Source organism: Patiria miniata, unplaced genomic scaffold (genome assembly GCF_015706575.1).
Source record: "Patiria miniata isolate m_02_andy unplaced genomic scaffold, ASM1570657v1 HiC_scaffold_8, whole genome shotgun sequence".
Taxonomy (NCBI): Eukaryota; Metazoa; Echinodermata; class Asteroidea; order Valvatida; family Asterinidae; genus Patiria; species Patiria miniata.
This window is the reverse complement of record NW_024037075.1, coordinates 72,296-84,917: the sequence shown is the minus strand read 5'-3', so window position 1 is coordinate 84,917 and position 12,622 is coordinate 72,296. Positions and strand designations below refer to the sequence as shown.

At 43.1% G+C, this 12,622-nt stretch overlaps 1 protein-coding gene across 1 annotated transcript in view; it reads left to right on the top strand.

Annotated features, from left to right (window-relative positions):
• LOC119719142 (meiosis regulator and mRNA stability factor 1-like) overlaps positions 1-12,622 on the top strand; it is an 85,229-nt gene that overhangs the window by 11,028 nt on the left and 61,579 nt on the right. Inside the window, exon 4 of the mRNA XM_038188465.1 lies at positions 4,284-4,391. Within this exon, the coding sequence (XP_038044393.1) occupies positions 4,284-4,391 (108 nt within the window). The remainder of the gene's footprint in view (positions 1-4,283; positions 4,392-12,622) is intronic.

Genomic DNA, 12,622 nt, shown 5'->3' with positions numbered 1-12,622 from the left:
TTTTAACACAATTTTTCACCCGACCCTCACAAATTGAAACAATGTTTGGTTTGATGATTGGCGTATATGAGAAACCCCAGAACTGATTTTTGTTTGGTAATTTGGATTGTTAGTGTTGGAGATACTGGTCAAGGCTACTGACAAGAGCCGGCCTATCTCACCTGTTAGAATATGAAGTGCTGTTCTCAGTTAACTAAATTTAAAATAAATTGACCAAAACAAAATTGTGAGCCCTCCCCCCAAAGCCAAATCCTGGGTGCGCCACTGGCTGTTCCAGAATGGTGGTCATAGCGAGATCCGCCTGGGGGGCCACAGATGACCTGAAATGTTGTCAAATAGGGAATAGGGAATCCGCAATGTTGCTACAAATGCCTGACACATGAACTGCCTTAAACACCACATAGTGCATGAGGCACTGACACACAAAGCTCTGCTTTAACTGCATGATCTTGTAACAGCTGGAGGTCTGGTTATTAACAATATGCACTACGGTGCTATTATCTGTACGGAATCAAACGTTTCGGTTGGCCAGAAATGGGCCCAAGCAATGGACAGCCACCACTTTTGGAAAAAATTCCAGAAAGGCATATGGAGGGAGGGTAATTGTCTGTGGCCATCTCCCCTGAAACAACTTGCCCACAAAGAAACCACCTAATCCAATGCTCGCTGCTGCATCTATAAACAGCTTAAGTGATTTGTTGTCATCCCAATTACCATTTCGGAATTGGGACACTCTGTTGAAATGGTCATTTCAAACCATATCATTAGGTTAAATTTTGCCCCAGTCAAAATACGGATTTTATAGTAATATTTCCTTCCACTATAAATAGTGCAATAAGCCTCCAAGTAAGTGCCCTACCTGGAGCAATAGCCTGGCACACAAAATTAAGGGATTATAGCAATGATTGAAGTGCCCGCAAGGACACCTTCGACTTGTACAATGTTTGTGTGATCTTTTCACGCAGTGCTTGTGTGATCTTTTCACGCAGTGCTTGTACTTTCCCATCTAGTACCCTAACCTGCCTATGAGTCTATTTCTACTCCCAGGAAACAATCGACCGACTTTGGCTTGTAGTTTTTGTGAGACACTTACCAGTCCTAAATTCTGTATGACCGTAGACCCATAAGTTAAAGTTTAGATTTTTTTTTATAAGTTCTACATGCTTTCATGGATTTTGATGAAACTTGGATGCAGTGACCCTTGGGTGGGGGTTCATCACAAATCTTCCCAATTGGTTGTCAAAGGTCATCTAGGGGCCATTTGAGATGTTTGTTTTTTTAAAACACAAAACATATAGGGATTGACCACGGAAAAAGGCGACACATGCGGTCCGCAAACCTCTTGTCTCTTCTGCAGTTAGCACCTCCAAACACTCCTTGATTGTCTGAAGCAAGAAATTACAATTCTGATCTGTCCAACCTAAAAATAGAAAAATCATCCAAATAGTGTGTAATAAAATGTGACTGCGACATACAACAACCATGAAACAAAAAGAAGTACTTAAAGTCTCAAAAAGGGAACAAGCAATTGAACATCCCATTGGAAGGCATTTATCATAATATCAGTTGTTAAACCGAAAACCGAGAAGTATATAATCCGACGGGGACACGGAAAGTAAGCAAAATACAGATTTGATGTTGATTTTGCCATCCAAGCCCCTGGCCTGGCCCCCTCAACCAATTCAAAAGCCTTATCAAATGGGAAGTAGTGAATGGCTTATTTATCTCTGTCAATAAAATCATTGATTGAGCCTCTTGATGGAAAGGATAAATGTTAGATTAATCTAAAGGAATTAGGCTCATGTTTTGGTACAAAACCAATATGCGAACATTGAAAATTTGAGTGTGGGAGCAAAGGTGCGGTCAATCCTGCCTAAGTTGATTTCTTTGTGCAAGATCTCTTTAACCACAAGTGGCCACTGCAAAGCTGAAGATAATCAGCCTGCATCCCTACTTACACGTGGACCGTCGTAACTCAGTTCAAAACAGTGAGAAAAATTATCCAGGAGAAAATTTTTCAGCCACATTATCAGGGTAGTGTAACGGCCATGTCTAAAGAATGCCAATATTAATTGGTGTGGGAGGAACAACAATTGCTTTGAGCCTTGTTGATGTCATCCACTTTGGCCGTCTGATCTTTAACGTTAGACCAGGGAACCCAGCTGTCCATCGGGAGTGAAAAATGGTCAACATGCCCATGTTTTGGGCTGTTCATGACAATACTATGGGGAATCAAGATGTCAACCCATGCCCATGGTCAGGCAAAAGTCAGGTTAACCCTGTAGCTGGTGGCCCGGTGGCCCCTTTTTAAAAAAAATAATAAATAGCATTTGGAAGTTAAAAAATAGGAAATGTGAAGCATACTTATTTTGGTCATTCAAGGTCAGAGATTATTTCATTATGTGTTTTCTCTGTGTATCATGCTATGATTTTTGTTTTATTTTATGAAATGGAGGCCATTCAAAGAGCTTTAAAATTATATAAAACTTGGCTCTGCAGGTGCTTACTTGTGGAGATGCATGTATTTAAGTGTAGAGGTCATGCTAATTAGTCAAAGGTCGGTTGACCCGTATCTCAAAAACTAACCAGTTAAATTACAAAAGAAAATCAGTTCTGCAGGTTTCTTTAGGCCAATCACTACACCAAATACAGGTTGTCCCACAAAAAACTAACAGTCGAAAACCAATTAATAAAGGTATATTGCATGTGGGTTTTGGAATATTTTCAAGTTAACCTCTTAAAAATTGGATAACCAATCTACCATACCAACTTTATTTCATTAAAATCGATCCATTGGAACAAACGCTATGCTTCATCGAACTTAAGGGTTGAAAAAACATTTTCTTGGGCCACTTTTCTTGAAAGTGAGAAAGCGCAGTTAGAGAAACACACAAAGGATTGATTTCCTTTGTTCAGGAGTAAAGTGTGACTTATTCTACCGGCCTCGATCCGTAAATTTGATAAATAAAAAAAGTGACCCAAGTGGTTTTTCAAGTCCCGTATTGTGATTGCTGTATCTTTTGAACAAAACATCGTAATGAAACCAACTAAAAAGCATTTGGAAGACTAATTATTCTTCTCAACAATACCTTAGCCACGATTTTGAATACTACCCCCACTTTTCTGAAAACATGCCCGATTTGACTGAAAATTGTGTTGAATTGACACGGAATGATATCTTTTCATTGAGTGGTCGGGCACAACCCGACCACTGTTTAGAATTGTTCTGATAAATCTTTCTTTCTTTTCTTCTTTTTGTTTTTCCGGACAATAATTCTTGGCGGGTTTTCTCCTAAACGGTATATGGTATGAACTTGTAACTTTCAACATATATCGACCCTCATCCCTAGTGGTGCATATTACTCTGACGTCATGATGACATCAAAAGATGTTTTTTTTTTTTACAAAATAATTGGTTGTACTGGAAAGGTTAAAGTTCGTGATCCTTTGTTCTGACATAACATATTCATAACTTAAATGGGCAGTGTCTAATGAAATAGTTGTCTGCCCGACCACTCTGCGTTTGTAACTGAACAAACGCGAACCTCTAGTTTATTTCATTGGACTTTTTTTTTAACAGATGATAGCCTCTAATGGCTGTATCTGTTGTAAAGGAACAGGCAGCATAGTTGCTTCAGGTATCTAAGTGAGGCTCTTAGCAGTGGTGCATCCAGGATTTGTATTGCTTAGGCAGGTGGCTGGGGTCTTAAACTCCAAGCTGTTTCAAGGTGGTTAAAGGGGGAGGGATTGGTGAGGCATTACAGTCAGTGTATAAAAAGACCAAAGGCCTTGAGCAATGCATAAAGATTTGCAACATTGAGTGATGATGTTTTTCAGGGAACATAAGGACATTTTGGATTTTTTTCAATTAGATTGATAATTAGCATTGGTGTGGAGGGGTGGTTAGCCATCCCAATCACACCCTTGGATCCCCATGTTTAGGAATGGTTTGTGCCTGCTTAATGCCTTGTGAGTAAATAGAATACAGTGAACACAACCCAGAATTTCTCTGCAGTTGGTCTTGTTGCTTTTAGGTTATTGATTCTTTGAAATTCCCTTTTTTGATGTGCATTTAATTTTACAAACAGAATTTAAGGAAGTTAGGGTACCCACCATACAGCTGTTAGATAGCACACAGTCAAAATGTTCCCTACTGTGTGGTATATTTTGCACTTTCACATTTGTAGTTAAATATGGATTGAACTCACTAATTTCTTATTGGCATTACAGTTAGTACTTTAAAGAATAATGACTGGAATGACCTTACATATATACATATACAGGTACTTGGGATGACTGAGAATAAACTACTGACCCTGACCCACCGTACACAGATCAAACGATTCTCACAAGACTTACTTAAAGTGCTCAAGTCACAAGCCAGCAGACAGGTAAAATGCTTTTTGATTTATCAATTTTTAAAAATATTTTGAATTAATTTTTTTTTTATTAATATGGTCTTGTTGTTCATTTACCTTTATGCTAAATTTTGGTTCGGCGAAATTTCCGATTCTTTTTGCTAGTGCCAGTTTCATCTCTGATACTACAAAACTCAGCTGTCCACCACTGATCATTTATCGATATGCATTGATGAATACCCTTTTAATACAATTAACAAAAACCTGCTGAGGAAAACGACAAAACTAGGTTCTGTGTTGGTAAAATATGCATAACTTTTGATAGAAAGGATCAATTTTAGTAACTCTTGTTTTCATCAGATGAGTGGAAGAACATGCTTGTTTAATACGTGCTTCATTGGTGTATCAATTCTACTGCGCTCTACTTACCTGTAGAGTATTACTACATAATTCATTATTCCCTAGAGGGCGCTAGCCATTCGCTAAGATTTATTACCCACAGTACATTGCAATTTTTTTTTTTTCGCGCATGCATACAGGACCAAAAGATTCTGAAATCGTACAGATGGCACCATTCCGCACCCGTTGATCAGCCGAAAACAATATCACATAATTTTCACAAGTTACAGGTGACCTAAACTCGTGAAAATTTCTGAGAACATTTAATATGAATTTTACAATCATGTTATGAGCTGAGATTGTCCAAATATAAAAATAAGTCTGAAAAAAAGATTTTAAGAGAAAATTCTTCAAACCCTGCGAGAAACAATCCAATTTTTAAAAAAATTGGCCGTCCATGCACGGTGACATCGTTTTTGATGGCGCGCGGTTCGTACATGTAAACGCACAGTCGGAAACTACAAAAACAATACCCACCTAAGGAATGCAAACCTATTCGCAATAACTCGCAAATCATGTAATAATATGTTTTAATATCTCATTCAAATGCTGTGATAAGTGGCATGTTTGGGGAAAGTGAAGAAAAATTTTAAAATCCCAACTTAAGTTGGCCCTTTTTGCCGATGATTGCATGGAATTGGAAAGCAAACAATGATCTAAAACAACATTTTCTTGAAAATGTCGATGTTTTATCACAAAGATAAGGTGAATAAAATTAAAATAAACTCATTGAATTTCATCTGGTATCATGTATTTCACTTAATCTAGCAAAATGAGCAGGATGTTTTCAGATGAAAATTGGTGTGTCTTTCCTCTCCGCGGCGCTGCCATTTCGACAGTCACTGGCATTAGCCGAGATTTTGGCGCATGCGCACAAACTAAGTGGAAGGGATGAACATATGTGTCACTAGTATACGCTTGTACGGCACGACTAATCGACCGTGAGGCTTTCGGGCTAAAAGTCAATCACGCCGTACCGAACGGACAAGGCTTTGCATGGGGGAGCAACGCACGCATTGCAAGCCGCTCACCCGAATCTACACATCAACATACCGACCCATCAGCGTGATTTTCGCTCTTAAGCCAATCCCTCATGTTCCACCGAATGTTTGGTGTCTTCGTCTCCAAAATGAATGCCGTTATTTACCCAGCAATACCCTGTTATTTAACTGGGAGTTTTTGTTATCTCACAACAGTGTTGCTGTACCAAACGAGTGAGACTTTACACAGGGCAAGTGTCGAACGAGTTGCAACCCACTCACCCCTTACCTACCCTACAAGTTACTGACCCATCAGCGTGATATTTCACTTTTAGCAAATCCCTCACGCTGCACCAACTACTCGTTGTTTTCATCTTCCACACGAACGCCGCTATTCACCAGCGATTCGCTGTTATTTATCCGGCAGCTTTCATTGTCTCACATCTGTGTTGCTGTACCGATAGAGTGAGAGTTTGCATGGGGCGAGTGTCACACTAGTTGCAAGCCGCTCACCCCTTAGCTACGCTACTAAGTTACCGACCCATCAGCGTGATATTTCGCTACTAAGCAACTCCCTCACGCTGCACCGAACACGTTCAGTGCTTTCACCTTCAAAACAAACACTGTTATTTAACCGGCAGTTTCATTTTCTCATAGCCGTATATTGATCAACGCGCGAGACTTCGCATTGACGAAAAGTTGTTAACTGCTACACCACAACTTACCGACCAGTCAGCATGATATTTCGCTGTTAGCAAATCCCTCACGCTGCACCAAATTTTCAGTGTTTTTGCCATCAGAACGAACGCTGTTATTTTTACCGGCAGTTTCGTTATCTCATTCATAGCTGTATTGACCAACATGCGAGACTTCACACAATCGACTGCAAGTTGTTACCTCCTATGCCACAACTTACTGACCAGTCAGCGTAATATTTCGCTACTTAGCAAATCCCTCACGCCGCACCCAATTTTCGGTACTTTTGCCTTCAAAACAAACGCCGTGATTTTTGAACCAACGTGCAAGACTTCGCAAAATTTGACTGCAAGTTGTGAAATCTGACTCCACAACTTGCCGACCAGTCAGCGTGATATTTCGCTACTTAGCAAATCCCTCACGCTGCACCAAATTTTCGGTGCTTTCATCTTCAAAACGAATGCCGTTATTTTTACCGGCAGTTTCATCTCATGGCTGTGTTGACCAATGTGTGAGACTTCTCAACATTGACTGCAAGTTGTTAACTCCAACGCACGCCTTACGGACCAGTCAGCATGATTTTTTTCTTTTAGCAAATCCCTCATGCTGCACTGATTATTCGGTGCTTTTGCCTTTAACAGTTAGCATGATATTTCACGGCCAGCAAATCCCTCACGCTGCACCGAAAACTTGGTGCTTCACCTTCAAAACAAAAGCCGTTACATGTATTTAACCGGCGATTTTGTTATCTCACATTTACATGGTGTGACGCTTCAAGCATCTTATTCTGTTCTGTTAATTTATACTAGAGCACTAGAGCGATACATCCTCCATTTGATAGGCCTATCGCTCTTTTACAAACTAGTTTTCTGGCCGCTCCAAGATTGTACCGGCCCCCACACTATCGTTCCGGACGTCATGACTACTGAGGGTAACGTCTGTTTTTTTACCAATCAGTTTATAAGGGCTTTTCCCCCGTTCTGAAATTATGTCATCCACTGGGCCCCCAAAGCAATACTCTTCGGTGATTTCCAAACTCAGTAACACCTCAAAGACTCGGCCAGGTGCCGTCCGTGGGGAGACCGACGGCCAAGCGACCGTGTCCACCGCTACTCCACCAGCATCGTCGGCCATATCTATGGCCCGGCAATCCCCGGTGCCAGGGCCCCGCCTGCCCGGGCGGTGATTCAACTTTGCTCACCCCAGCCCTTGGTTTCTCTGAAGCCCGGTTCATACTTCATGCGAAAGCGAATGCGAAGCGAAATTGAAATATTGAGTTGCAATATGTTCAACTTTTACGAATTCGCAGTGCGAATACTTGCCACGACGTCACAAATTCGCGTTCGCTTTCGTTTTCGCGCAGAGTATGAACCGGGCTTGAGTGGTTCATTATACAACAGAGTTCCCTGCTGCCTCTGGGGTCCCTCCACAATCTGACACTGATTCTTCTCAGAAGTAGAAGGCCTGTCTCCTTCTCAGCCTCGACTGGCCCAAAACTCTAACATACCCCACACGTTTTCCGTCCTCCGGATGCTCCAGTCGTGTTAGTATTTGCCCCTAGTTCTCTCGGCGCTCCTACGGACTTGCCGTCTGAAACTCCGGCCCACGACTAAGATGTTTTTCTCTTCCCTGTCACCTCGTTAGGCCGAACAATAGGACACAACTATGCCAGCCTCCATGACCAGGGCCCCCAGGGAGAACAGTTCATTGACAACTGATGGGGCTACCCTGGTAAAATAACACGAAATAAATAAATAAATAAATAAATGACCACGCTTTATTGCCTGGTACAACGAGACATGGCGCACGTATTGGGGTTCTGTGAACCCTACACCTACTACACAACCGAGATCATTTAAATGACAACAGCTCCTGACTCACTAGTCACACCCGATCCCACCCCAGTGGTTTCTTTCGATCGGGTTTGTTCATCCAGTTGGTGTTCGACCAATCCAAACTGTGTCAGCCTCCTTTTCGATCGAGTTTGTACTCCTTCCCGGCAGACGAAACAACCTATCGTTGCTGACGACGTGCATGATAAATATTTTGATGTCAAATTTCAGCCCTCCAAATGTCTCGAGTCCCTTCCTTTCCAAGGGCGACCCCTCTTTACCAACCAGTTTCAGACTACTACGAAGAAGATCACTTTGACGAAGGTTCATCCAAAACTGTCTTCCCAGTCGTCCACAGCCGCCAAGCAGTGGTTTTCATTCCACTGCTCAATGCCCTGCAAATCCACGGGCCAACTTCTGTCCTTCAGCCTCTACCACCGCCTTTCAGCCATGGTTCGGCTGGCGGAAGTAAATAATATATGCCCACAGACAATGGGCCACCCATCACAGAATCTGTGAGAACCCGTTTGACCCATTTCGACCGGTTCCTTGGACCAAATCACTTCAGCCCGGTGGGTACTCGACATCGTCTCACTCAGCTACTGCCTCGGGTTCACGAGTGCCCCTCATCGGACACACACGCCTGCCAGACTCGGAGTCTTCACCAGAAATATGAAGACACTAGCCAGTACCCTCCATCGTCAAGGTCTATAGATGTTGATAAACCTCGACGATGGTTTCATCATCAGTGAATAGTGGATATCAACGGCTTGCGCAGTCTGTCAGACCCGCTGAGTCTCCAAGAGCCTGGGTTTCTCATCAACGAGTCCAAATCCCAGCCAATCCCAACCCCCTGGCCCACCTATTTCGGTGCCACACAACGGGACACAACGTGGTTTCCACGACTTGTCTGCCTTGTCTACATTCCTCCGCCTTCTCAAGAGGCTGCCGCCATCGCAGCCCATAGTCGTCGTCAGTCAACCCGAATTGTTTGCCACAGCCGATTACGGCATTTCCCTATAAATGGTCTGTACGGCGTACAGTGGGATCCCTTCGCTACAATTTCAACCGAAGTTGGCGATTCTTCTCCACCTCTACCAATCGGGTCTTACGGTTCTCATTGTCTAGAACTATCGTTCTGCAATTGCATTCAGGTTTTCGGGATGGTTCTTCGATTTCCGATTGCACCGTCCTCACACACCTCCTCCGAGGCATGTATGTTTCACAACCCTCCCAACGGACACTCCTACCGGTGTGGGATCATGGGTGGGTCTTTCAAGCTATTGCGTGGTCCTTGCTTGAACTCTGGACCAGGTTACTGTTCTTAACGTTTCCTTGAAAATAGTTTTCCTCCTGACGGCAGCCACAGTGCGCCGCATGAGTGAACTCCACGCCCTGACCATAGGTCAAGGACATTTGCATTGGGAGCCCAGTGGGGTCCGCCCATAGAGCTATATTAAATTACTAGAGCGCTAACTGATGTACAAAGTAATGCCTGATGGGCACATCCATGTTTGTGCACAAACCTATGGAAAACTCGAAATTTTGTACGGCTTTTGTACGGCTATTTGCATATCTGCGTTTGTATTCCATACCAGTGCGTCATCGAAGCCGGGGGGGGGGGGGGGGGGGGGGGGGCGCTCTTCAAAACTTACCATTATTATGTATACTATATTATTATATGGACAATTTCACGGCGCATTGTAATGGTTGTTGAGCGGGTTTTCTTTGGTGGGATTGATGTCAGAAGAACTCTATAAACACTTTAAATCATTGCTGACAAAAAAATTGTCAAAAAAATCCGCCAGGGGGGGGGCAAAGTGTCCCCCCCCCCCCTGCCCCCCACTGGATACGCCACTGCCTGATCCCCCATGGCTCTTTCCTCACGAAGAACCAGTCGGCGACGTTCTTCCCGCCTGACATCTTCGTTCCTAACTTACAGTCCTTTTCCTCTGTCCCAGAGGACAAGCTCTGGTGTCCTATCCGGACCCTCAAGTGGTACCTCCATCAGACTGCACCGCTTAGCAGTGACCACTAAGCTCTGTCCATAACCATGGTTTTTCCACATCATCCAGCATCCCACGATACAATTGCTCGCTGGGTCGTGACGGCCACACGACTTTAATCGTCTGACTGGCCTATCCTGAACAGAGTACAAGCCCACAAAGTTCGCATCATGGTGACTTCTTGGGCCCTCTTTCAAAGGATTGCCCTTGCAGATATCATGCAAGCGGCATGTTAGAAATCCTCCAACTCCTTCACCTCCTGTTATTTCAGGGACGTGCTGCAAGCTGACGACAGAACCGTCATGCAGCCCTCCCTACTGCCCCAGCAGCGCAACCGGATCCGGTTCCTCCTCCGCTGGTGCCCCGCAGTACCGACCAGTGACGGCTTGCCCAATTATGGTAACAGCCGATTCCTCTGGTTTTTTTTAGTGGGTTTAATCTTGTTGGCTTTTTTGGTGGATTCGTAGGGCTCAGTCAATTCGAATAATTGAATATTCGAATATTCGACCTTCCAATCGATTAAATATTCGGTTATTTGGCCATTCCAAATTCCCTCAAAAGCAAAAATATGCCATACATGTACATGTAGTCAACGTACGTGCACACGTCAGCATGCCATGTATGATTTCTTCACAGGTAAGTCAGGTATTTGACAACAATCAGTTGTTCTTCTGTCGTCAGTAATTTAAAGATTAACAATAACCAGAGAAGCTAGAGTGAAGGATTCCTTGTTTGCATGGGGGACGTATTAAGCCGTGAACCCCAAACACGGCGGGTGGTGTCAGCTATTGTGACTCTCCGACCCTTAACTCGTAAACAGGAACCGAGCATATCTATTACTGGAAGCTTCTTGAAGTCTACAAAACGGTGTACTTCCTAGTCACAGTATTGAGGATAAAAAAATCACTTTTATAATGATAAATCCCACTTTTGTCACCAAGAATTGAGGAAATGATTTTATATCATTTTAAATAAACTTATTCTCAACAACCAAAAACTCCAAGAAAAAACCTATATTATAATGTCTTTATTCAATTAAATATGGGTCTTTGAATTGTAAATGCATATTTAAGTTTATGCAAATAATGGGCGTGGGCGCGGCATACACACGCCCCAGCTTGACACGTGCAAAGCAGTATTTCCTTGTTTGCCCACAGGGGATGTATTATAAGCTGTGTACCCAAAACACGAAGGGTGACATTTCAGCAAAAAAAAAAAAAAAAAATCGCCAGCCGAGCTCCGGCGGGCGCATTGTTGGCGGGCTAATTAGGGCACAGGTGCGCTGACCCGGTTCTTTTGTCTGGCTAAGTGCGTGCTCTGGAGATAACTTTCTAACAAATAGGCCACTAAAAGGTTTGGAAATTCCAACTTGCAACATTTTGATACATTTTGTCTAGCTGTGGTTTTCTATGCTGGGAATCAGGGGTACGGTGCGGTGAGTTGACCGCAAAGTCTGTCTGGCGAAATAAAATGAGAGCTCTTTTGAGTTTGAAATCCTCTCTGTTGTCTGCCCTTTTTCTTGCGTTTTGCTCGACTTGGAGGACATAAGCCAGAGGTTCCCGCTATTATTACTGAAAGTATAATTGCTGAACTAGTTTTTGAAGTGTTTATGTATGTTTTATTTGTGCAAATATTGGGTGCAATTAGCAGACTAACCCAGCGAACAAAGCTGACGGACAGCGAACGAAAATGTGTTCGATAAAAGGGTGCTCTGATCAGTTGAGAGAACTAGAATATTTTGTACACGTATTACGGAGGCATTGAGGCGAACATCTAACAGCCATAATAAATTTACCCCTAAAAGTAAACAAGAAATTCTTTAAAAAAAATCCCAGAGTCCGTAACGTAAATGAACCAAGGTTTTCAAAACGTTTTAATGTAATGTTGGGGTTCATGACAAGTTTTCTACAACACCGCCACGTGCTGTGGGCAGCATACTGCGTGCAAGGCGATTCCCTATAACCACGTGCATTCGACACGATTGAACAGGCAATGGAAAACTTTGGGGGGAATTGGCTTCGCTGTATCAGTGTAATGTACCGCTTCTTGTGCGACCCTGTGCGAGCAGAACGTCCTCAAAATAAGTACATGAAAACGGAAAATACAAAGGCCCAAACAGAAAAAAGAAATCAAGTTCTTTGCATGAGATTGCAGAGGTCTTCTACATCGATGTTGGCATGCCATTTTCGCGATGTCAATAGCCGATCCAGTAAGCCCCTCCCACTGCGCACGTGGGCAAATTAACACGTGCTCCTCTCCAATGCCACGCTGCATTTTCCTATGCTGCACACATGTACATGTAACACCAACTTGCCAGGATCGCATCGGGGAAAACAGCGGCGGTTTTCTTT